This window comes from Podarcis bocagei (genome assembly GCF_964188305.1).
Source record: "Podarcis bocagei genome assembly, chromosome: Z".
Classification (NCBI taxonomy): domain Eukaryota; kingdom Metazoa; phylum Chordata; class Lepidosauria; order Squamata; family Lacertidae; genus Podarcis; species Podarcis bocagei.
This window is the reverse complement of record NC_138140.1, coordinates 17435356-17461762: the sequence shown is the minus strand read 5'-3', so window position 1 is coordinate 17461762 and position 26407 is coordinate 17435356. Positions and strand designations below refer to the sequence as shown.

At 45.4% G+C, this 26407-nt stretch overlaps 2 protein-coding genes across 9 annotated transcripts in view; one reads left to right on the top strand and one right to left on the bottom strand.

The window, feature by feature from the left end:
- Nucleotides 1–18883, bottom strand: part of NUP188 (nucleoporin 188) — a 52534-nt gene extending 33651 nt beyond the window's left edge. For 2 of the 3 annotated variants that reach the window (XM_081178656.1, XM_081178658.1), the window contains exons 1-13: nucleotides 18817–18883; nucleotides 10363–10417; nucleotides 8640–8713; nucleotides 7608–7692; nucleotides 7212–7292; nucleotides 6280–6324; nucleotides 4964–5056; nucleotides 4741–4860; nucleotides 3980–4191; nucleotides 2453–2567; nucleotides 1933–2130; nucleotides 939–1028; nucleotides 694–759 (exon numbers count right to left, since the gene is read on the bottom strand). In XM_081178656.1, coding sequence (XP_081034782.1) covers nucleotides 694–759; nucleotides 939–1028; nucleotides 1933–2130; nucleotides 2453–2567; nucleotides 3980–4191; nucleotides 4741–4860; nucleotides 4964–5056; nucleotides 6280–6324; nucleotides 7212–7292; nucleotides 7608–7692; nucleotides 8640–8713; nucleotides 10363–10417; nucleotides 18817–18842 — 1260 coding nt within the window. In that variant the 5' untranslated portion in view covers nucleotides 18843–18883. Of the gene's footprint in view, nucleotides 1–693; nucleotides 760–938; nucleotides 1029–1932; nucleotides 2131–2452; nucleotides 2568–3979; nucleotides 4192–4740; nucleotides 4861–4963; nucleotides 5057–6279; nucleotides 6325–7211; nucleotides 7293–7607; nucleotides 7693–8639; nucleotides 8714–10362; nucleotides 10418–18550; nucleotides 18583–18816 lie in introns of those variants that run through there. The other variant, XM_081178657.1, reaches the window with a different exon arrangement.
- Nucleotides 18884–19099: 216 nt separating this feature from the next.
- On the top strand, nucleotides 19100–26207 carry DOLK (dolichol kinase). Of its 6 annotated transcripts, none has more exons than XM_081178757.1 (3): nucleotides 20956–21122; nucleotides 21961–22034; nucleotides 24184–26207. In XM_081178757.1, exon 3 carries the CDS (start codon nucleotides 24336–24338, stop codon nucleotides 25908–25910), a length of 1575 nt encoding a protein of 524 aa, XP_081034883.1. In that variant the 5' UTR covers nucleotides 20956–21122; nucleotides 21961–22034; nucleotides 24184–24335; the 3' UTR covers nucleotides 25911–26207. The 6 variants fall into 6 exon arrangements, with proteins under 6 accessions (XP_081034884.1, XP_081034880.1, XP_081034883.1 ...); XM_081178756.1 differs by having other exon boundaries at nucleotides 21893–22034; XM_081178758.1 differs by lacking the exons at nucleotides 20956–21122; nucleotides 21961–22034 and adding an exon at nucleotides 19100–19118.
- Nucleotides 26208–26407: the final 200 nt, after the last annotated feature.

Here is a 26407-nt window from a genome sequence, read left to right as displayed (position 1 = left end):
GAGAAAGACAAGAACAGAATGTTCATTACACACTGGTGCTAATCAAAGGCATTTTCTTGAGCTGCTAACATCAGATCAGCTTGGGCATTGGGAGTTCCTAACTTTAGAGCACTAGCGTGCTCCACATCCTGGCCACTGGAAGTTTAGAGGCAGACAAGTTTGGAGATGGTGCATGAGCAATAGAAGGTTGAGATAGAAGTTTGTAACATACTACGAAAGAAAAATGAAAGTGTGTTGCCATGTGGCAGTTTCCCTGGCCACAGTGCAAACTACAGAGTGACAAAAGGCAGTGGATGGGCAGCCCAGACCATCAAAGGAGGTAAAGACCAAACAGACTGCAGCAGCAGATCCCCAGCTCTGCTGGTTTCTCTGTCTGCCAGCCTCAGAGTCCACATGGATGCAGAGCCCAAGGCTGGCCAGCACTGCAAGTGGCCACTTTCCTACTCCCCGGTCAGTCTTGGAATCCACTGCTGCTAATCAGAATGAAGTAAAGAACACAATCTGCCCATCACAACTATAATAGTGCCCCATCACCAAGTTTTCTGAAGGCCACAATGCAAAGAAGAGCAACACAAGAAGTCTATTGCTCAAAACAGCAAGCAGAGGTCCAAAGCCCAAAAGATGATTTCCCCATAAAGGCTTTGGTCAAAGGAATACAATGTAAGGAAATGCAGCCAAATGCAGCTAACTTACTGTTTTCCAGAACAGTGGAGGAATGCTGGAAGAAGCCAGAACTTCACACGCTGTATCTATTATGTCCTTTAGAAAGGAGAGAGAAAACCACCCACCACATTACACATCACTTGTTTCTGGTTCTTCCACCGTAAACCTCAAGAATTAAACCAGGTTCAAGATTGTTTAAACCAGACTTCACCAAACTTGGGTGCCCACCCAATGTTGGAACCACCAACTCCCGTCTTAAGCCTTTGGCCTCCTACCTGCTGATTGCCCAATGTGTGCAACTCCAAGGAGGTCAGCACAAAGGAGAGCAGGCCATAAATGCACATGCAGGCTGTGCTGGCGATGCACTGCAGAGCAAAGAGAGTGGGAGGGAAGGATATGGAGTGAACAAAGACTCATTCAGAAACTATAGAAGTTGAGCACAGAATTTAATGAGACATCTATTACGATCACACAACCCAAAGTAACAAGCCCAAACTCTGCAAATGTAAAAATGAATACATTTATTTAGTTATTTAATTTATTAGTTGCTTTTTTGCCACAGCAACTAAAAAAAATTAAAACACATACATTAAAACTGGGGGGAGGTGTAGAGAACAAAATTAGTACATCACACCCATGTTTTAAAAAGCCATAGTTAAAAGCAAAAGGCCTGGTTGAAAAGGAATGTTGTTGCCTGGCACAACAAAGGTCATCTAGTATAACCCCCTGCAATGCAGGAATCTCAACTACAGCATCCAACCATCCAACCTCTGCTTAAAAACCTTCAATGAGGGAGAGTCCACACACTCCTGAGGGAGTTCGTTCCACTGTCAAACAGCTCTTATTGTCAGGAAGTTCTTCCTTAAATTAGGTGGAATCTCCTTTCTTGTAATTTGAATCCATTGGTTGGAATCCTACCCTCTAGAGCACGAGAAAAGAAGCTTGCTCCATCCTCCATGTGATAGCCCTTCAAATATTTGAAGATGGCTATCATTGCTCCTCTCAGTCTCTTCTTTTCCAGGCTAAAAATACCAGCTCCCTCCACCGCTCCTTATAAGGCTTGATTTCCAACCCTTAATCATCTTGGTTGCCCTTCTATGCACAAGTTCCAACTTGTCACCTGCTTGACAGCTGGCATAGTTATGCGGAAAGTGTCTCAGGGGTCAAACTGGACCCTTGGGTGGGCCAGGATTGGCCCGCAGAGGGTGGAGGTTCCACCCACCTCTGCTCAAGAGCCTTCCATGAGATTGCACAAGACATGAGACTCACATTTCCCTCGCTGCTTATTGACCGGAGAAGCTTGGTGAGGTACTGAAATACATTCAGCTGAATAGCTGTGCTGCCCATCCTTCTGATCGCGCTAGGAGACTCTTCAGGGCTCAACATGTGGCGCAGCAAAGCCCAGGCCAAGAGAACTGGGGCATGATGTGTGACATCCCCAAGAGTTAACAGCAAGCAGTCCACCTCCTACTCGGAACAAGAGAATCAAGCTCTTACTCAGGGAATCTTGGACAAAGAAGCATTCATTTTTTTTATTACATTTATATCTTATCTTTCCTTCAAGGAGCACAAGGTGGTGTACATAGATATCCTTCTCCCCATTTTATCCTCCTGTGAGATGGGTTAGGCTGAGAGAAAGTGACTGGCCCAAGATGACCTTCATAGCCAAGTGGAGACTCTGGTCTCCCAGGTCCTAGTCCAATACCCTAACTACTACACCCCACTGGCTTTCCTGACTATTCTTTTCTACGTTTCACCACTGAACACGCAGGACTTGCAATGGGCTTACTTGGCGGATCTGCCCGGTGCCAGAGAATTTATGCTCCTCTTTCCTGTCATCCAACACACGCTCATGCAGAGAGTCGATTTCCATGCCTTCCACTAGAATCAGAGCACTGAAGTACCTGGAAGATAGGGAGTAAGGTGGCAAGAAAAAGATATAGATGAGGGACAGGGTGGGTCAAGGAAGTTAGAACTGGAATAAGAAATATTCAGGATATCATGTGCAATTATTTCTTTATTTTTTCAAACATATTTTTTCTTTGAGAGATGTGATATAAAAAAGAAAAAAATCAGAGCAGCTTTGATGGCTGGTGAGCAAAAACAGACAGCAAAGTTATTAACTGCAAAATGAAGGAATGTCTCTCTTCCAGTTTCTGTAATGCTCACAAGCAAACTGTAATGTGGCACTGTACAGTGGTGCCTCGCAAGACGAAAAGAATCCGTTCTGTGATTCTCTTCGTCTAGCGGTTTTTTCATCTTGCGAAGCAAGCCCATTGACGGCTTAGCGGATTAGCGCTATTAGCGGCTTATCGGATCAGCTGATAAGCGGCTTAGAAAAGGGGGGGGGGAACCTGCAGGAACTCGCAAGACATTTTCGTCTTGCGAAGCAAGCCCATAGGAGATTCGTTTTGCGAAGCACCTCCAAAACGGAAAACTCTTTCGTCTAGTGAGTTTTCCGTCTTGCGAGGCATTCGTCTTGCAGGGCACCACTGTAATGCCAAGAGGAAAGTGGGCCCTTTTGCTCACAATAGTTTAAAAAAGACATGTAAAACCACAGAGTATTATATGCTTTGCCTGCAGGATCTCCCTACATGTTCTCAACACATCTACCCAGATGTGGCAAAATAGATGCATGGATTTTTTCACATACATCTGTGTATTACCCCACCACCGTAATATACCTTTGGACATAAAACAATGTCGTGGGAGAAGCAGGCTGTGAAGACATTAAGAAAAAGGGAGAGAGGAGTGCGAGGGAGGCAGGCCCAGACAACATCAGGGTCTGCTCTAGTTGGACTGCCCCCACCCAATAAAAACTTTACATATTATATCATTTGTCTTAGTGCTTTAAAACTGTAAACGGCTTGGGCACCCTGGCAGAAAGGCAATATATAAATGCAATGAATAAATAAGAATAGAAGGGCATGCTGAATCAGGCCACGAGCCCCATCTAGTCCAGGATCCTGTTCTCGCAGGAGCCAACCTGTAGGGAAGCCAGAAGCAGGATCTGAGCACAAGGGCACTCTTCCCTCCTGTGGCTTCCAGCAACTGATATTCAGAAGCACTGCTGCCTCCAACTGCAAGCATAGCCATCGTGACTAGTAGCCATTGATATCCCCCTCCTCTACGAATTTGTCCAATTCCCTTTTTAAAGCCAGGTCGGTGGCCATTACTGCCTCCTGCGAAAGCAAGTTCCATAGTTAAACAACGTGTTGTGTGAGGAAGGATTTTCTTTTGCCTACCCTAAATGCTCCAACAATTTGGAACATGCTTGGGGCTGCAACAGCCTTTTTGAGAGGCCCCCCCTACTCACCCGATGCGCTCGACGAGATGATCCATGCTCTCATCCACCAGGTGCCTGTTGGTCTGCCGGGAGCCAAACCCCTGATCTTTGAACATTTTGGTGAAAGTCAGCAGCTCTTCTGCTGCCATCTCGAAGTAGGCATAGTAGAGGAAAATGACTTCCAGCAGCATTGACTGCTCCCGGAGGCACTGCATGAACCAGCGAGACACCTGCCGCTCGGTCTGAATAAGCAGGATCCGAATTACAATTACATGCAAACATGACGTGGGGGTTAGGGTGGGGAGAGAGAGAGAAAATAGCTTTTAAGCAACTCAATCCCATGTGGATTTTGGTCATCATCATCATCATTTTATTTGTATGCCGCCTTTCCAAAGTTAAAACAATGCTCAAGGCAGCTTACAACATGACAAGATTTACATAATTACCAACATAACAAAAGTTATAAACAATAAATAAAACACATCAAAAGGTACACAACCAAATGGAAAACATTTCCACATAAATCATAAAATCTAAAACTAATAATGCAACATTAATATCAATAACAATTTAAAATGACATAAATAAAAAATAAAAGCTGGGGCTAATTTATTCCTTTATTTCTGAAAATGTATATACTGCTTGGTTCTAAAAGCAGAAACAACCCATTAAAATGATTTACAAAATGAATGAAATAATGAAATTACCAGCAAAAAATGTTATAAACCACTATTTTAAAACATTCAAATAACGAAAGTCAGAAATACAAAAAGCTGGAAGGAACAAAATACCATTAGGCTTCCGTGGGTCTCCCATGTCGGTGCTTCGGATTGGTACAGCTCCTCAAACTGCTTCCGGTAATTAGGAACCAGCTCCTTATCCAGTTTTTCCACACAATGAGAATACTGGGCCTTTTATAAAGCAAAATAATTTGATTAAGAGCACCACCAGGGACAGATTTATTTTAATGTTTCTATTGTGCGGAGAACCAGGAAATAAAAGCCCAATACCCACCATGTAAGGGTGTCTCTCATCCTGGAAATACGTGAGAAGCTGGAGGACACAGCGCAGGATACAGATCCGCTCTTCATAGTAGTAGTCAGCAAGCTGTGGAAATATATGTCACCACTCGTTAACACTAGTAGCTGCATTTTGATTTTAGATGACCTCCCCTACATCCTTCTATTAATTTTCTACTAAATACAATGGTACCTTGGGTTACAGACACTTCAGGTTACAGACACTTCAGGTTACAAAATCCACTAACCCGGAAGTAGTACCTCGGATTAAGAACTTTACCTCAGGATGAGAACAGAAATCATGCAGTGGCAGCGGGAGGCCCCATTAGCTCAGGTGGTACCTCAGGTTAAGAACAGTTTCAGGTTAAGAACGGACCTATGGAATGAATTAAGTTCGTAACCAGAGGTACCACTGTGGTCAATTCTTTCCCTTAACCCCAAGTGTTTTGGGTTATAAAACAGGGCTAGGGAACCTGTGGCTTTCCAGATGTTGTTGGACTCTAGTTCCCATCATCCCTGACTGTATGGCCAACCTGCTTGGATCTGATGGGAGTTGTTGTTGCTAAAATATTCCCCAACCTTTCTATTAAAGGTCCTAGAATGTCATCAATTTCTTCAACTCACTCTACTTAAAGGGACCTTCCACTGAAAATCTTAAGGTCTTTCTTCTGATCTTGTCCCTTAAGACTGTGGCATTTTAAAATACACGCGCGTGCACACACACACACACACACACCCACCCAGCATCTTTATCCATTAAAACATTTACTTAGTGCTGGTGGGGAGATATACTTTTTTAGAAGACTCCCTTATTTTAACACCTGTTCTGAAGCGAAAGGGCTTTATGACTGCTCTAAGGACAATTACAGTAGTACCTCTGGATGTGAACGGGATCTGTTCCGGAGCCCCGTTAACACCCAGAAGCAAACGCAACCCATGTCTGCGCGGGTCGCTATTCGCTGCTTCTGCGCATGACGTCATTTTTACCATCTGTGCATGCACGAGCTGCGAAACCCGGAAGTAACGCGCTCTGTTACTTCCTGGTCGCCGCAGTGCGCAATCCAAAAATACTTGTCCTGAAGCTACTTCAACCCGAGGTATGACTGTAATATGCTACACATCTGGATGATGAGGTGGGAGGGAGGCAGCTTTGTAACTGTCACAAGTGCCAGCAAATCCACATCCATTGTAGTCATCACCACCACAGCTCCTCAAGTTGCAAGGACCATCAGCAGATTCCACATCTATCTGCAGAAAAGCAGTGTGTAGAAATGACCATCCAAAATAAGATTGCAGCATCAAGTTACTGACCTTCAGTATCAAAGCCTGACTCTGCCTTTCGTCTTCCAGAACAGCCTATGCAGAACCATAATAAAAGTAACATAAAGTAACTGATAACCATTAACAGCATCATAAAATAGCTTGTGGCATGAAACAAAATCTCATGTATACTGGAAGCACTGCAAGGGAATTTGGTTATCATTCCCCACCCCACCACCCTCCGGATTTCAAGCTTCAAACTTAGCTCACTTAAAAATGTTTATTAGTGCACTAAAAATTGTTACCAAGAACTAGCTTACTGTTAAATTCAACAGGACCTATTTTTAGAACACAAAAGAATATAATAAGAGCCCTGCTGGATCAGGCCTTTGGCCCAACAGCATCCTGTTCTCACAGTGGCCAACCAGATGCCCTGATGAGAAACCCACAAGCAGGACCCAAGTGCAAGAGCACTCTTCACACATGCAGTTTTCAGCAACTGGTATTGAGAATCATTAGTGCCTCTGACCATGGAAGCAAGGGCATAGTCATTAAAGCCATCAATGGCTACTTGCCACATCTCCTTCATTGCTATGTCTAATCCTTTTTTAAAGCTGGTGGCTAAAGCTGGTGGCCATCACGGTTGCCTGAAGGCAGTGTGCACAGCAGACTGGGGCCCTCCAAGGGTTTTGGACTATAACTCCCATCAGCCCCAGACAGCACAGCCATATGATGCAGAGCCTGATGGGAGCTGTAGTCCAAAATGTCTGGAGGGCCCTCAAGTTAGGAAAAGACTTAATGAAATTCACTTTAAGGAGATTGCTAGCATGGCTAATGTAGCCAAGAAGTTAGGCCTTACCCAACTTTGCAGCATCACACAGAGAAAGGGATTAGCAGATTCCCAGCTACACAGACCCATCTGTAGCAACATATGTCAACATAAACACTGAAGATAGATCCCCACACAGCTGAAAATTACCAACCTTTAATGAGTCTCTGGTCCCCCTATAATCTTCTTGAAGAAAACACTGTAACAGCTGCACGCTTTGCTCTTCATCCAAACCCTGGAGTAACACACACATTCAGCCAGCTTCCGTTAAGGGGTGGGCGCATTCAATACACCTCCTTTGGACAATTTTTTTTTAAGGAGAGTACAGCAAATTAAATTTGTCCCCATTAGCTCTCAAGGCTTCTATGAAGTATCGTGCTTCCAAATTATGCTGAGTCAAATCTCAAACCCCACCAGAAACTACTGCCATTCAAATAGGGAATTAGATGGTGATAACTCTCTTTCTTGCATTCCTCCCACTTCTGCCCAGAGGAAAGCTTATCAGGAAATAACAAAGGAAGCAACAGAGCTGCCTGTTACACCTACTCACCAAGAACTTGCTGGTTCTCAGACCCAACTCCTTCAGCGGAGCAGCAACATTTTTGTCAGCTTTCACTTTCTCGGCCGAATTTGCACTGCAGATTTTATTATTATTATTAAAAAGTTAACTTGTGGTAATGAAAAGTCACAAAAGCTTTTTGTTCATAAAGCAAAACAAGCATGAAATTTAGACATAACAGCTGTATTGTGAAAACTATTTCCTCCCCTCTGAAGGACTTACAAGGACTAAGCTTTATCAACAAGGCACTGGAAATGTTACCCAACTAGCTCAAGCGCTTGAAACAAGGTATAGAAACTTCATCTGACTCATTTGAAATTAAGAACATAAGAGAAGTTCTACCAGTTCTAGCCAAGCACACATTTAGTCCAGCATGCCAATTCCAATTGTAGCCAATCAGAAACCCCAATTTCTATGGGTTTTTGGTGGTCACAGCTGAGCTATTCCATGCTGTTGCCTCCCCTGCAACTGAAGTTCTGTGCTAGACTGCCTCTGAACTTGGAAGTTCCATTTAGCTGCCATGGGTAACATTTAAGCTATCACATCACCAATCCTCCACAAGTATTTTTGTAAAATAATCAGCACATTATCTTCCAGCACCCCATCTTTCCACACACTGAATGAAATAAAAGCCATAAGGATTCTCAAAAAGCCTCCAGAGTATGTGGTAAAGAACACGGCTCTATTTCATCATTTTGACACTCCTATTTGGTTTAGCTATTTTCTGTTCCCGCTGAAAAATTTCAATTAAAGATTTATTTTTGAAGAGTCTGGTTCTGCCATCAGCACTGCAGGGGGTTGGACTAGATGACCCTCGTGGTTCCTTCCAACTTTACATTTCTATGATCTGTTCCAATAACAGATCTTTGACAATATAGCACCTACATAGCCAATTAGTAGGTTTTACTCATTTTTAATAGCTTGTAAATATCTCAGATATGCTTTTATTTCAGTTTTTCTTTTCAGTGGGTCTACTGAGCTGGATGCAAGCCTTGATAAATAATAATTAATAAATTACTGTACCTGGGTGGCTTGTAGTAAGAAAGCCCTTCGAGCAGCCTCCGCCAGTGTTTATTCAACTCTTCCTCAATCTGAGCCTAGAAAAGACCAAAATAATAGCAAATACAGTGGTGCCTCACAAGACGAAATTAATTCGTTCCGCAAGTTTTTTCTTCTTGCGAGTTTTTCGTCTTGCGAAGCACCATTTCCCATAGGAATGCATTGAAAATCAATTAATGCGTTCCTATGGAAACTGCTTGCCAGGCTGGCGGTGCGGAGAAGGGCTTTTCTCCCCACCGCAAGCCTTCAGGACAGGTACGGGAACAGAGGGGAAGGGGCGCAGCGCTTCTCCTCTGTTCCCGGGGCTTGCGGTGGGAGGAGGGTTTTTCCTCCCCACCGCCAACATTCAGAACAGCATTCTGAATGTTGGCGGTGGGAAGGAAAACCCTCCTCCCACCGCAAGTCTTCAGGACAGCCATCCGAAGGCTGGCGCAGGGTGAAGGTCTCTCCGCCCCACCGCCAGCCTTCGGAGGAGATTTCCCTAGGGGCTTTCGTCTTGCGAAGGAAGCCCATAGGGAAATTCGTTTTGCGAAGCGCCTCCAAAACGGAAAACCCTTTCGTCTAGCGGGTTTTCCGTCTTGCGAGGCGTTCGTCTTGCGGGGCACCACTGTACATCATTCTCCATGCTTGAAACTTAAAAAGGAACATGCTCATTTCCACTATCATGTACAAAGCCTGACAAGAGCAAAAAGGAATATCATAATCACCTATGGTTTAGATTCCAGCATAAGCAGAACACAATCATTCCTGATTATCAGCCATGGTGGGTGGGGCTAATGGGAGTTATAGTCCACAATATCTGGAGGGCACCATGTGGCACCCCCCCCACACAACCTAGCATTCAAATTACAGTATACATAACAGAATCATCCCTGACCATTGGGCTATACCAATGGAATGGATAGGGTTGTAGTCCAGAATTTCTGCAGGGAATCACTGATTTACAGTTTGAATTCTTCTATTAAAAAACGATAAAATTATAATAAAAAGAAAAGAAACTTGTTTTTGTTTTGCCTTGAGGTGGAAGAAGACAGAATCTGGGCATGTTCAGCTCACAATCAGGGACTCCTTCCTTAGGGGTTGGGGAATAAGGGAAGCAGGGAAGCAGGCCGCTCTACTAAACGGCCTCGGTCCAGTATACCTGAAGGAGCATCTCCACCCCCATCATTCGGCCCAAACACTGAGGTCCAGCTCTGAGGGCCTTCCGGCGGTTCCCTCACCGCGAGATGTGAGGTTACAGGGAACCAGGCAGAGGGCCTTCTCAGTAGTGACACCTGCCCTGTGGAACGCCCTCTCATCATATGTCAAGGAAATAAACAACTATCTGACTTTTAGAAGACAACCGAAGGAAGCCCTGTTTAGGGAAGTTTTTAATGTTTGATATTTTATTGTGCTTTTAATTCTGTTGGGAGCCACCCAGAGTGGGCGGAATATTATTATTATTATTATTATTATTATTATTATTATTATTATTATTATTCCAGGCGAGATAGCCTGTCTACACCAGAAACCAATCTACACAAGCGTGCAGCATAAGGAAGAACAAATATTACATGGAAAGTGAACAATATGGAAAAATCCTCTCTGTATACATGTTTCAGGGATAGAGGCTACACAATGATGATGGCAGTCATCCCACAAAAGCATCCCCAACAAAAAAGAGGTGGCAAACCCATCCTCTACTTACTGGTTCTCTCAGAGCTGATCTGCCCAACAGAATGGTCCACAGTTCTCTGCTGCTTCTAGAAAAAGAATGTATTTTGAAAGAGAAAGAACTGTATCTGTTTTGCTTCTTTTATGTCTTTTTTATTGTATCTATTTACTTATATATACAATATTTATACACTGCTGTATCATAAACATATATTACAGCTGTTTACATCATTAAAGCATGAAACCAACAGTAACATCATAAAAAGTTAAAAACAAGTTAAACGAAAAGGAATTTTTAAAAAATCAATAGACCATTGTAGGATCTGCATAGGCTTAGTGGAGTAGAAAAGTTTTCAGCAACCATTTAAAAGTTGGCACAGAAGGTGTCTGTTAAATCTCTATTGGCAGGGTATTCCACAGGACTGGGCTGATGATACTAAATAAGACTTGATTTCTCACTGTTGTCAAACAAGCGTCACCAAATGACCAAGGACACTGCTGAAATGATCAATCTGGAGCAGGGGTCTGCAACCTTTAAGACAAAAAGAGCCACTTGGACCCGTTTCCGAAGAAAAAACAACAACTGGGAGCCGCAAAACCATTGCGACATTTAAAACAAATATATCTCCGGAGCCACAATCTGACAGCGGGCGGGAAGGTGACGTCGGGACGGTGCGTGACTGACGCACGCACCGCCCCCATGCGACGTCACAGCCAGTACAGCGCCTGCCACAGTGAGAAGTGTCGGGACGCACAATGCGCCTCCTCCCCTCGCTAGTATCCGCCCCGGAGCCGCAGCAAAGATGTAAAAGAGCCACATGCGGCTCCGGAGCCGCGGGTTGCAGACCCCTGATCTGGAGTATAAGGGTTCAGGAGATTCCTACAATATCCTAGACCTAAGATGTTCAGGGTTTTGTAAATCAATACAAGAACCTTGAACCTGGTTCAGTAGCAGATGGGCAGCCAGTACAGCTTTTTGAACACTAGTGTCACATGGACTTACCGTATTTTTTGCCCTATAGGACGCACTTTTCCCCCTCCAGAAATGAAGGGAAAATGTGTGTGCATCCTATGGGGCGAATGCAGGCTTTCGCTGAAGCCTGGAGAGCTAGAGGCGTCGGTGCGCACCGACCCCTCTTACTCTCCAGGCTTCAGGAAGCTATCCCCCAAGCCCGGCAAGCTCCGCTTCCCAATCCAGCCTCTTATCTCCTTTGGGGGGGGGGGGAATGGCGCCGTGTCCTACTTCGGAGTGAGTGTGTGTGGCCAGTGCCAGCGAGGACACCCAAATTAGGCAGAGGCTTTCCGCGGGGCGGAGGCAAAGAGAGAGAGAGAGAGAGAGAGAGACCGAGGAGTGCGCTCTTCCGACAGAGCTCCCGACCCACAAGCAGGCGGCTCCGGCATCCCCACGAGCGCACACACAAACACGCCCACGGCCAGAGACGCGTTTGCCCGCACAAGCCTTAGTCAACACCCGCGACGGAGAGAGAGGGAGAAGCAGAACTGCACCGGTGTGTGTGCCATAAAAAGTGCCCCCCCTTTTCCAGACTTCTTTCTTTTAAAGTTTAAAGAGCACGTTACATAAATCTGCAGGTCAGGTTCTTGCACTTGTCTAGGGGCCCGAAATCGCAGAGAGCGGCAGCTGCTGCTGCTTCCGAGGCAGGGGCAGTAAGGGAGATGGGGGCGAAAGGAGGCAGGTGACAGATCCATTTCCCCCACTACTGCCACCAGCATGGTGGAACCAAACTGCGTTATGATTTTAAAACCTTACGTAAATGCCCCCACCCCCGCGTTAGCGGAGGAAAACATCTTTAAAGAGTGTGGGGTTGGGGAGGGGGGGCACTTGCTTCCCCAGACACAGGCGAGTTCTTGCAAAAGAATGGGAGGGGGAGATGAGAGCTTGCACTCCGGTTCCTTAGCCATTGTCTTTACGCAGAGTAGAAGCCACCCAAATCTCTCCCCACGAAGACCAGCCTTCGAAACGGGCAACCTTAATTTCTCCTTGGGCGGTGGGGCGGGAAGGATGCAGCGCCTCAAGTTCTCCCCCCCCCCGCCGCCGCCCCAACCTTACACAGGCTGAAGTGTTTTCTTCTGTTGCAAATGGGCACCGGGGGGGGGGGGACGGAGCCCTGGAAATCGCCCGGGCAAGGCTGGGAGACTTTACAAAATGCAGCTCCAGCCTCTTCCTCGCTCGGACAAAGTTTCAGCTTTATTTAGAGGCAGAAGCAGAACAACATCCCAAGTCCAGCCCCGAGGAAAAGGGGGGTAACTCAACCAGCCAGCAACCCCCGCTTCCTTTCGCCCGCCTTTTTGTGTATCTTGTGTTTGCGTGAGGATGGTGGCTCCATCAGGGGCTGCTTCGGCCGCCAGCTTCCTTGCCCTCTTCGCTATATCGGAGGGTTTAAGCCCCCCACCCATCCTCCAATCCTTGTCTTGAATGCAAACTCCCCCTACCCTCCCAAAAACTATGCCTAAGCTTCGCAACATCTGGGGAGGGGAGGATGAGAGGGAGAGAGAAAGGGCGCGTTCACGAGGACTACAAAGTTGCAAATATAGCTCCCCAGTCACCCTCACCTGATCCGCTGCGAGGAGGCAATGAAAACTGGTGATCGCCCTCCCTTTGGGACCCGTTCTGGGGGCTGGGAAAGCTCGGGCTTCCCCCTCCCCCAGCCGTGCAAGCTCCCAGAGGCTCCCGTTCTGGGGGCTGGGGTCGGGGGAAGCTCGGGCTTCCCCTGCCCCAGCCCCGCGCCTGGGGGGGGATTTTTTTCCCTTTACCCCCCCCCCAAATCTAGGTGCGTCCTATGGGCCGGTGCATCCTATAGGGCGAAAAATACGGTAGCCAGAAATTTTCATCAGTAATCTGGCTGCAGCATTCTGCAGCAACTTGAGCTTCCAAACCAGACCAAAGGGCAGCCCCACATACAACACCCTACAGCAGGCATGTCCAAAGTCCGTTTTGGGGGCCTAATCCGGCCCGCTGGTCAGTTTAATCCAGCCACTGTGGCAGTTTATTTCCTGGGGTAAAATCCTTTAAAAAAAAAATTTTAAAAAAATTGACAACTTCAACCCCCAAAAATGGTCAACAACTTTGGTCAGCCCTTTGGTAGGCCCTCACGGTCCTTCACTTCATCAAATCTGGCCCTCTTTGAAAAAAGTTTGGACACCACTGCCCTACATTAATTCAGCCTCGAGGTTACTAATGCATGAACTATCGTGGGCAAGCTATCCCTGTCCAGGAATGGTTGTGGTTGGCAAACCGCATGAAGCTGATAAAAGGCACTCCTAGCCACAAAGGATACTTGGGCTTCAAGTGGCAAAGATGCAACCAGGAGTACCCCCAAACTATGCACTTGCTCCTTCAGAGGGAGTACAACCCCATCCAGAGCAGGTACCTTGCCAACTTCCCAAACTTGGGAACCAGCCACCCAAAGAGCCTGAGTCTTCCCAGGATTCAAACACAGTTTAACTGGCCATCATCCAGTCCACCACTGCATCCAGACACAGGTTCAAAGCTTTCAGCCTTTCCTGATTCAGATGTTAAGGAGAGGTAGAGCTGCGTGTCATCCCTGCCTACTGGTGACACCTCACGGCAGTATGTAGAACCCCATAGCACAAATGCCAGGGGCCAAGGAGCACTAACCTAGTGCTACTTTCTGGTCACCACCTTGAAGATAGAAACAGAACCACTCTAATACAGTGACGCCACAATGCCCATCTCACTAAATCAGTTCAGGAGGATACCATGGTCAATGGTATCAAAAGTTGCTGAGAGATCAAGATGCAACAGGATCACACTCTCTCTGTCCCTCTCACAATAAAGGTCATCCATCAGGGCAACCAAGGCTGATTCCATTTCAAAACCAGCTGTGAATCAATGTTAGAAACTCAGATAAGCAAGCTATTCGCCAAATGGCCCCTTAAACCTAGGTTAAAAGTGCAACAACGACATGTCTAGTCACCATTTCCCCCTAAAGACAGTGAAGCAAAAAATGAATTGTGTATATTGTAATATATTTTACAATTCAGTCACTCATTTTACCAATTACAGTAATCCTTTTTCTTAGAATCCATTTTCTTAGAAACGCAATTCACATGAGTGACACATTTTAATATCACATTAGCAATTGTTAACTGGACACCACAAACATAAATGGGGCTGAGCCTCAGCAATAGTGGATAACCATAAGTCATTTGAATAATTAAAATTTATAAATATCAGTATATATGTGTGTATTACATAAAATATTGTGCTAGATTTGTATGCAACACTGCTTTAAATGACAATAATATACTATGTATTACTTGTGCTAAATCCATAACCACTATTATCACTACAGTAGTGTGTCACACTAATTTGCTAAGAGTACTGTCCAATTTGTTATGAGTACTGTGACAAGGAGAAAAACTCTGAAGTTTGTTACAAAAGGTGAATGAATAAATAGAACATACATGTTTTATTTTGTTTATACAATAAACATATTGGTACCATACTTTAGTTTTCAAAATACTCTTAAGTTTTTATTTTTAAAATTTGGCCTTCTATTGAGCATTGGAGCTCCAGGGAGGGAAATCATGATACAAATATGCAACAACAAGCAGCAAATAAATGGAGTTTCACAACTCTCAGTAAAACACATACAGGTGAAACTCGAAAAATTAGAATATCGTGGAAAAGTTCATTTATTTCAGTAATTCAACTTAAAATGTGAAACTAATAACTAAGTTCTTAAAGAAATGGGAGTGCCTGATCACCTCATCTGTCTCCTGCGAAATCTCTATGTGGGACAAGAAGCTACAGTTAGAACTGGATATGGAACAACTGATTGGTTCCAAATTGGGAAAGGAGTACGGCAAGGCTGTATATTGTCTCCCTGCTTATTTAACTTATATGCAGAATTCATCATGCGAAAGGCTGGGCTGGATGAATCCCAAGCCGGAATTAAGATTGCCGGAAGAAATATCAACAACCTCAGATATGCAGATGACACAACCTTGATGGCAGAAAGTGAAGAGGAATTAAAGAACCTTTTAATGAGGGTGAAAGAGGAGAGCGCAAAATATGGTCTGAAGCTCAACATCAAAAAAACGAAGATCATGGCCACTGGGCCCATCACCTCCTGGCAAATAGATGGGGAAGAAGTGGAGGCAGTGAGAGATTTTACCTTCTTGGGCTCCATGATCAGTGCAGATGGTGACAGCAGTCACGAAATTAAAAGACGCCTGCTCCTTGGGAGAAAGGCGATGGCAAACCTAGACAACATCTTAAAAAGCAGAGACATCACCTTGCCAACAAAGGTCCGTATAGTAAAAGCCATGGTTTTCCCAGTAGTGATGTATGGAAGTGAGAGCTGGACCATAAAGAAGGCTGATCGCCGAAGAATTGATGCTTTTGAATTATGGTGCTGGAGGAGACTCTTGAGAGTTCCATGGACTGTAAGAAGATCAAACCTCTCCATTCTGAAGGAAATCAGCCCTGAGCGCTCACTGGAAGGACAGATTGTGAAGCTGAGGCTCCAATACTTTGGCCACCTCATGAGAAGAGAAGACTCCCTGGAAAAGACCCTGATGTTGGGAAAGATGGAGGGCAGAAGGCGAAGGGGACGACAGAGAATGAGATGGTTGGATGGTGTTCTTGAAGCTACTAGCATGAGTTTGACCAAACTGCGGGAGGCAGTGGAGGACAGAAGTGCCTGGCGTGCTCTGGTCCATGGGGTCACGAAGAGTCGGACACGACTAAACGACTAAACAACAACAACAACAATATATGAGATAGACTCATGACATGCAAAGCCAGATATGTCAAGCCTTTATGATGGTTATGGCGTACAGCTGATGAAAACCCCAAATTAACAATCTCAGAAAATTAGAATATTAAATGCAATCAGCAAAACAAGGATAGCAAATAGATCAATATTAGACCTCTGAGAAGTAGAAGCATACATATGTACTCAGTTTGAGCCCCTTTTGCATCAATTACTGCCTCAATGCGGCGTGGCATGGATGCTATCAGCCTGTGGCACTGCTAAGGTAGACCAGGATGCTTCAATAGCAGCCTTCAGCTCTTCTGCATTCTGCAGGTTTTGGTACTTTTGGCAGTGTGGGCAGGTGCCAAGTCCTGCTGGAAAATGAAGTCAGCATCCCCATAAAGCTTGTCTGTGGAAGGAAGCATGAAGTGCTAAAAAATCTCCTGGTAGACGGATGCGTTGACCCTGGACTTAATGAAGCTCAGTGGACCAACACCAGCTGATGACATGGCTCCCCAAATCAACACAGACTGTGGAAACTTCACACTGGACTTCAAGCATCTGGCATTGTGTGCCTCCCCATTCTTCCTCCAGACTCTGGGTCCTTGGTTTCCAAATGAGATGCAAAAGTTGCTCTCATCAGAAAAGAGGACTTGGGACCACTGAGCAACAGACTAGTTCTTTTTTTCTTTAGCTCAGGTAAGACGCTTCTGACATTGTTTCTTGTTCAGGAGCGGCTTGGCAAGAGGAATACATTTGAAGCCCATCTCCAGGATCCATCTGTGTGTGGTGGCTCTTGATACACCAACTCCAGCCTCAGTCCACTCCTTGTGAAAGTCCCCAACACGTTTGAATGGTCTTTTCCTGACAATCCTCTCCAGGCTGCAGTCATCTCTGCTGCTTATGAACCTTTTTCTTCCACACTTTTCCCTTCCGCATAACTTTCCATTAATGTGCTTCGATACAGCACTTTGGGAACATCCAACTTCTTCTGCAATTACTTTCTTCTGCAATTACCAACTGGATTACCTGCTCTATCCACTGGGAAATCCCCCAGAGCAGTCAAGAATCCATCAAATTCCATCAGTCTCTGGGGGGACCATCTCCTAACTGGCTGTCCAGTTTTTGCTTCATACTCTTGCATATACAGTGGTACCTCGGGTTAAGTACTTAATTCGTTCCAGAGGTCCGTTCTTATCCTGAAACTGTTCTTAACCTGAAGCACCACTTTAGCTAATGGGGCCTCTTGCTGCCGCCGTGCCGCTGGAGCACGATTTCTGTTCTCATCCTGAAGCAAAGTTCTTAACCTGAAGCACTATTTCTGGTTTAACAGAGTCTGTAACCTGAAGCGTATGTAACCTGAAGCGTATGTAACCCGAGGTACCACTGTGTGTATATGTGTGTGTGTGTGTGTGTGTGCGCGCGCGCGCACGCGTGCACACTCTTAACCTAGGCTTAAGGGGCCATTTGGCGAATAGCTTATATATCCGAGTTTCTAACACTGCCCCAAGTACAGTTACTTCTACACACAGCACACTTATGTACATTGCCAATATGAACTTCCCATTCCTGTGCACCTGAAGAAAATGTAGCCCAAAGTGACCAAGAAACAGCTTCCTAAGATCCTATTTAAATCAGCCTTTAACTCAGTACCTTACTTAGATTTTAAAGACTGAGACATAGCTCAGTGCTTACAGTTTCTGTCTGGCGCACAGAAAGGCAAAGGGTTAATCCCCAGCAGCCTCTCCAGGTAGGGCTGGGAAGGTCCCCTGTCTGAAACTCTGGAGTGGCTGCCAGTCCGTGTAGGCAATACTGAGCTAGAAGAGCCAATGGTCTGACTTGGTATACGGCAGTTTCCCCTGCCCTGTTTAACTGTGCACTTTATTTAAGACCATGAGGACTATAACCTTCTTTTACATTTAGGTGAATGCATATAGCTCAGTGGCAGAGCATCTTATTTGCATGCAGAAGGTCCCAAGTCCAATCCCCAGCTGCATCTCCAGGTAAGGTTGGGGAAAAGACCCTGTCCAAAACCTGGAGAGTGGCTGCTGCCAGCCAGTGTGGGCAACACTGAGCTAGATGGACCAAAGGTGCAACTCAGTAAAAAGAAGTGGTGTGTCTTCCAAGGAAGGGCCATAGCCCAGTGACTGAAGCATCTGCTTGGCATGCATGTTTCCCAGGTTCAGTCCCAAACAGCATCTCCATGTACCGCTTTCAACATCCCCTGACAGGAACCCCAAAGAGCCACTACTTCCAGTCAGTGTGGGCAGCACCAAGCTAGATGGGTCAATGGGCTAACTCATGAGAATGCAGCTTCCTATTCATTTATTTAATTTCACAAGATTTATATACTGCTGGGTTCTTTAAAAGAAAAAAACCTCAAAGCAGTTTACAAAAAAAAACCATAAGAAAATCAAGAAAAATCAACAACCCTGCTTTGAAACAAACAAAAGTTAGAAGACTTAAACAGATTAAAATTACCTCAACTTTCTAAGCATGAATCCAACTAGCTTCTAATTGCGGGTATGACCCTATTAAAACGACTAAAACCAACCACATGCATTCATTCAAAGGGGCCGTCTTTGGAGTAGGGCTAAGCTCTGGCCCAACAATCCCCCTTCTCGGGCTGATTTAGCCACAATTTAAAATAAAATCATTTCATTTCATTTTGAAACTGCACGACCTTTTTCTCCCCTCGCCCTCACCCAATCAGTCAGTCGCTCCTCGCAACGCGCGCCTTCCCTTACCTCGCGCACAGCCCCCCAGTCGCCATCTTGCCTCTTCCCCTGCCCCACCCCCTTTCCCACGTGATATTCTCCCTCCCAAAATCAGCCAATCCATGAGCTAGAAAGGGAGAAAGAAGAAGGTGGAGCGAACGGCTAGAGCGCCTCTTTCCCGCTGTCCGCGAGTCACGTGACACAAGGCCCTTCTCTCTCTTGCCTCTTCTTGCCCCAGTGGTGGGGGGGAGGAAGCGTGAGGGGCGCAGGGTGAGGGAGGCGACGTGACGTGTTGTGCGTAGCACGTCGACAAGATGGCGGCGCCCAGTAGGGTGAGTTTATTACCGAAGAGGGATCAGCTGGGTGAGGCAATGGAAGGTTTGTGGAGGCCTGTTGAGGTTGATTTCATTAAAAAAAAAATATTTTAAAATTTATGCTGGGTGCGGGAGAAAGAGCAGCTGGGTATAAATATTTTTAATGCATTTCTTTATTTGGCTTATTAATATTATTTATATATTTAGATTTGATAAATTAAATGTGTTTGCCAGAGCCAAGGTAGCCCAGTGTAGGGTGCTGAATGCAGAAAGGTAACCGATCGCGCAGTGAGGCAACCTGACGCCACCCTGGAGTTCATGTTTGTTGTGTTATTTGCTATTTGCTTATTACTGTTCTATATTAATATTATTCATTTCATTTCCGCTTTATATTTTTAAGGGGGGAATCTCAAAGTAACTTACAATACATGAAGACAGCAATCTAGAATAAAACATTACTGAAGGAAGTCAGATATAAAGTATACATTGAAAGAGACATAACTAGCAGGAAACCAAGCTATTATCTTAAAGATTTCAAAATAAAACATTACAAAGGAGGTCAAATACGGAATCCATCAGATGTGTTACTTACATGCTATGCAAAGGTCTCCAAGCACCTAATGGCATCTTTAGAAACATAAATACAAACACCTTTCATGTATCGTTAAAAGTAGAAGAAAGTAGCCTTCCTCCCTCTCAGTAAATGGCAATGGGAAGCGTTGGCAGCACACCAGTAATTAACAATGGTTCCCATGGACTCATTTAAGTGTGCAAAAGTCGTTCTGCCCTCACAGTAACCTTGTGAGATAGGCTCAGTTGTTTTCTCTGCTGCTATACAGAATGTTGATGCAAATTTTAAAATGGGATAATATTCTTAAGCAACTTTGTGGGGAGAGGGGATAGAGAGGTGTATTCTTATTGTTGCTGCTGTTTCTTTTTTTACTGCATATTGAGGAGGCATAGAAAATAAAGGTGACATTTGGGTGTGAAAGTAGAAATGTGAAAATGGGTCAAGGCAGGTATTACCACTGATTTTTTAATCTCATTCTAAACCACCATCTCAAGGCAATAAGGTAACTAAAAACAGCAAATACTTATAGAACAAAACTAAATTTCTAACAAGTGGACACTCACAGTAAAGACCCATTTATCCAGCTGGAAAAGCCTGCCAGAACAAAAATGCCTGCAATTGTTTCTGAAAAGTGCAAATAGTGGGCGCCTTTTGTATCTCACTGTGGCCGCTGCTTCATTACGGTTGTAGGAGGGGTAGGTATGGGTAGGTCTGTGACTGATTTAAATGGATTGCATAAGACTGTTTTTGAGGGAATTATTGGGAGCGAACACAACTTAATTCTATGGTAGATAGCAGGGTTTGAGGACTGGTGAGCTAGATCCTCATTCCACCCCACGGGTGGGCGACTTTTCAGGTTGGTGGAACTGCCTACCTGTCAACCATTTGGTGCCACTGTGACATCAGGTGACACAACTTCAAAGGAAAGAACTAGGCATGTGCTCCTGATTCTTCCTTTTCTTACTCTGCAGTCCTGCTTGAACTTGAGACAGGCCTTCAAAGGAAGATCCAATGGGGATTGTCTGTGCTAAACAGTGGATCCTTTAGCACCAAGTTCCGCTTGCCAAGGAGTGAGCAGGAGTGCAATTGTACCTTTGTGGTTACATGTGAGACATTTGTTGTGGGGCAAATGGCCATGGCTTGGGGTGGGGAAGCTTTAAAGGCTAAATTAGAGCTTGTTTGCAGAAAGTTCTGCATGCCTAGTGTAGGGTGGTTGTGTGCTTAGATTTCCCCTCTAAGCCTGTTTCAGGTGCTCAGGATGTGTAACTCTCTAACTTTATCTCATTTTATTGTTAGAATTGCCCTGTGAGGTAGATTAAGCTGTGATTGACCTGCCCAAGTACATGTACCCTGCTTCATGACCTTATGACTGAGCAGGGATTTGAGGCTGGTCCTCCAACACCCAAGCTCAACAGCTTTCTCCATTATATCACACTGACCGAATGTGATAGGTAAGAAACATAGTTTTGGAAAATGCAACTGATGGATCTAGGGTTGCTAAATGCATGTGCTTAAGTCAGGGTGGTCCAACATGTGGCTCAGGGACCACAGGTGATGCCTTTTTTGGTGGCCCACAACAACATTTGTTTAGGGAAGCTTATAATGTTTGATGCATTACTGTATTTTAATATTTTGTTGGAAGCCACCCAGAGTGGCTGGGGAAGCCCAGCTAGATGGGCAGGGTATAAATAAATTATTATTGTTATTATTATTGTTGTTGTTGTTGTTGTTGTTGTTGTTGTTGTTGTTGTTATTATTATTATTATTATTATTATTATTAGATGCCCCACCCCACAGCCCTTGCACTGCCTTACCTGGTGCCTCCTTACCCAGCTTTGGGAAGGAGGCATGGGGGCTCTGACAGGGTCCTTGAAGCCTCCTGCCTCCTTCCCCAAAGCCTAGTTTGCACTTTCCCATCATTGGGAAGGAGATGGGAGGGCTTCAGGACCCTGCCAGAGTCTTAAATCTCCTTCCCAATCCCTGTGCCTCACCTAGCCTGCTTTGGGAAGGCAACATGAGGGCTAGAGGGTTGTCAGATGTTTGTCTCACTCACTTCCTGCCCCTGTGTGCAACGGGTTCTGTGTCAAAGTACTCTTGCAGCCTACTTGGCATGAAAAGTTGGACCACTCTAGCTTAAGTGTTTGATGGTTTGTGGGTGTGGGTGTGGCCAACACTCCTTGCATGTGTTATGTGGGAAACCCAATCATAGCATTTGCTGCAGGGAGTATGGAGCAATCATGCAAAACCAGTTTGGGCAGAAGATTGGACATGACTTGACCTTAATTCCAGTAGGTGTACTCTTAAACAGAACTTAATTGGATGCAACACATATTATTTCTGATGTGGATGTGCCATGGATTCATGTAAGTATATCACTTTATTGTTTATGCTTTAAATAGCTATACCATCAGAATATAGGCTGCTTGCATATAAATGAAATGAAGCAAGATAAGTGGTCCCCCCCATCAGGGAGATGGATTTCAGTAGAAACAGAAGGAATGATTTACTCCATCCTCACAGTGAGGCAGAATTCTCTCTATCTTAAACAACCAAACCACAGTGGGTTGTATCCAGTGGTATTCCTACTCAGAGCTCAGATTAGACCCATTGTATAGTGTTCAGATCAAGGGAAGTCCTAGGGCCTCTCTATTCTGCCATAGTCAAACACCACCTGGAGTTCTGTGGCCAGCTCTGGGCACCCTAGTTTAAGAATGATATTGACAAACTGGAGCATGTGCAGAGGAAGGCAACCAAGGTGATCAAGGGTTTGTAAACCAAGCTGTCCTGAATCCCCAGCATACATGGCAGCAAGTCCCACTGTCTTATACAGTATGTCAGGTCCAAAGTCTAGCAGTCAGGGAAAACAGTCCATTGGAAGTCCTGTAGCATCTAAGCCAAGGTCCAGCAACATGGGCAGTTAAGCAGATGTAGCCCCTCACCTGTTTCCCTTTTATTTCTTGAATCCTGATTGCGGCATCTAGGCTTGACAAGCCATATGATCCTCACCTGTTCTGAGCCTACTTCAGCTGAGGAATCACACATCTCCCCCCCCCCCCGGGTTGTGGGGCTAATGAGCTTCACCTGGGCTGTGGAGCCTTGCCTGCCTCAGCCTCCCAGAGCATACCTCCCACTGCTCACTACGCTTCAGAGCCTGCCTTGTTCGTGGAGACAGAGTCCTCTCTGATTCTGTTGAGGGATCCTGCTCTTCTGGTCCCTGCACCTTGACTCCCATCCCCTTGCCATCCCGTCATCCTGTACAACTCCAATCTCTCCTTTCCCATCCCCAGCTTGCCTTGGTGGGTCCCGGTCACAGCTTGCCAGGATCCTGTTCCTCCTCCCTGTTGTCCTCCCAGTTCATGACACAAGCTTTAAGAGAAACAGTTGAGGGAGTGGGGTATATTTAGGTTGCTTAGGAGAAGACTGAGAGGTGATTTGGTAGCCATATTCAGTTATCCAGTTATATGGAAGACAGAGCAAACTTCTTTTCTGCTGTTCCAGAGGGTAGGGCCTGAACAAGTTGGATACAAATTATAAGAACTGAACATTAGGAAGAACTTTCTGTTGATAGGAGCTGTTCAATAGTGGAACAAACTCCCTTGGAAGGTGGCGGGCTCTCCTTCACTAGAGGTTTTTAAACAGAAATTGAATTGGATGGCTATCTGTCAAGGGTTCTTGCACCATGATTCCTGCATTGCAGGGGGTTGGACTAGATGATCCTTGGAGTCCCTTCCAACTCTATGACTAACTTACGTCCATTAATTTCAATGAGGCAAATCTGAGTATTTATTTTATTTTATTTCTATACCCGAAGGTCTCAGGGGGTATCATTAGATGAGAAGGGGGTATAATCAGATGCAACCAAGTATTCTATAGCAAAGGGATAGCCAACCTGGTGCCTTCCAGGTGTTGTTGGACTATAACTCCCATTCACCTCTCTCTCTTGGCCATGCTAGCTGTGGTTGGGGTCCCTTCCAACTCTACAGTGATTCTATGATGGGTGTTCAACATCTGGAGGGCACCATGTTGGCATCTGTACATCTGCATGCAACAGGGAGAGGCAAGAGTGATTTAAACAGAATATACCAGAAGTCACGTAAACAAAGGAGTGTGCCCAAACCATATTTTATTTATCTGCACTGTGTCTTTCCTCTTATAGTTCATAACAGCTAAGAAAAACGTAATCACATAGAATGAAACCAACAGTAAAATTACCATAATAACAGGAATAAACAATTTAGAATTTACGCTTTCAGAAGGAAAAAGATTCCCTATCAATTCTAGCAAGGCAAGCAATGAGCTCCAGCCACAAAAGCCCTTCCAGTATAGGAAGGTCTTAACTGTGATGGAAAACTAGCAAGGAGGGGCAGAAATTATCCTCCCTTTGCATCGAGTTCCAGAGCGTGTCAATGTTTTTATTAAACAAGAGAAGCTTTCCTTCAGTACAAGGGAAGAAGCAGATGGTGTATATAATACGCTTTTTTTTAATGGGATGGTTTTTGCTTTCACTTCTAGGAAGGGCACTAAGATACAAGAGAGCTTTTGACAGTGAGGGAAACAGACAGACAGACACACACACAGAGAGACCGCATTTGAAAATATTGGACCAGAACAAACAGCTGCCAGGGTTTTCTGAGCACAGGGAGCGCAACAGTCTGGCTGTCACCATGCTAAGCAAGCAACCCATCCTTGTGGAATCCCTCATCATGTTCACCATCGTGCTTTGTGTGCACAGCACAGTCTGGGATCGCTTTTCCTGGTGCGCCATTGCGCTTGCAATCCAAGCTTTCTATATCCAGTTTAAATGGGACAACCTCCTCCGCCTGGGCAGCGCTGTCTTTCAGTTTCGGGCAGGAGCAAACAGTGGCCTCTTCCCAGCTTGCATGGCTGTCCCATTGCTGGGCATTGTGATGAAAGAGAGATGCCAAGCAGCTGGTATTGTGTACTTTGAGCGTTTTGGCATCATCGTGGCGTCCACTGGCATGATCATCGCCCTGTTCCTCTCTGTGATAGCACTCGGTGTTACCAAACCTGTGCCGACAAATACCTGCATCCTCTCTGGCATTGCTGGCAGCCTGATCATCTACACCATGAAGCACTCGTTGACGGTCTCTGAAGTGATTGAGGTCCTGGAGGTCCTGCTTATCTTTGTCTACCTCAGTATGATACTGCTATACTTGCTGCCTCGATGCTTCACTCCTGGTGAGGCTCTGCTCGTCCTGACAGGAATAAGCTTCGTCCTCAATCAGCTCATCAAACGTTCTCTGAACGTAACCGAAAGCAGAGGGGACCCGATTGACTTCTTCCTCCTGGTGGTGGTGGTCGGGGTGGTTCTCCTTGGGATATTCTTCACCGCCCTCTTTTTCTTCATGGATTCTGGGACCTGGATCTCCTCTATGTTCTTTCATATGATGACGGCGGTGCTGGGTCTGGGGGTTGTCATGCCGTGGCTCTACCGCTTGATCCGGCAGAACCCCCTCTTTTGGCTCTCCCAGTTCCTCTCTCAAACACAGACCAGAGTTTATCTCCTCGCCTACTGGATCCTCCTGGCTGCTTTGGCATGCACAGTGGTTCTCTATCAAAACGCCAAGAGATCATCTGGTTCTAAGAAACACCAAGCATCAACCATAACCAGGAAATATTTCCATTTCATTGTGGTGGCAACGTACGTCCCAGGACTTATCTACGACCGCCAGCTCCTCTATGTGGCTGCTGTGGTGTGCTTGGCAGTTTTCATTCTTCTAGAGTACATCAGATACTTCACCATCAAACCCTTGGGCCACACCCTCAGGAACTTACTCTCTCTCTTTTTGGATGAACGGGACAGTGGGCCTTTGATCTTGACTCACATATATCTTCTGCTGGGGATGTCCCTCCCTGTTTGGCTGTTCCCCAGACCTTGTGCCTCAAAGGCTACTTTGCCTGGGGCTGGGGCCTTGGCCCCTTACTCTGGGGTGCTTGCTGTGGGCATTGGGGACTCAGTAGCTTCTATTTTTGGGAGCACAGCGGGGGAGATCAAATGGCCGGGGACCAAGAAGACCTTTGAAGGCACCATGATGGGCATATTTGCCCAGATCATTGCTGTTGCCATCATTCTGATCTTTGACAGTGGTGTGGATCTAAATGCCAGCTACTCCTGGATTCTGGCATCTATTAGCTTGGTTTCCCTTTTGGAAGCCTACACTACCCAAGTGGACAATTTACTTCTGCCTCTCTACCTCCAAATACTACTGATGACTTAGGGGACCTTGGCTGGGAATCTTGGCATGACCGGTGCGGGGATGGAGGCTATAGGTAGGGCAATGGCTTGAATCACTGTAGTGAATTCGCAGTATCAGGCTGTAAAGTTCCAAAAGAGGGATAACAGTGTTCAGATAATTGCTCTTGGATCAAATGAATATTTAAAAATGGACATGCAAAAGTATCTTTGTCAGCTTGTCATTTTTAATTGTGTTTTCAAAATTAGTCCAGCAACTTTAGTTCTGTTGTATTGCAGTGTTGTAAAGATAAATCAAGGAAAGGCAACGTGTCTAAGCATATTGGACTCTTTACGTGGCTTAATGGTCCTGGTGATTAAAGGTCTTTTCTATGGCTGTTAGTGTCCGGCCCAGAAGCAACCCTGTCAGAAGGCAATTCATAATGGACATCTTGAATTGTAGATTTTGTGTGCTGTTAAGGCTGCAGTTCTACACATGCAGTTTTACCTGGGAGTATGTCCCACTCAATTCAGTGAGAGTTT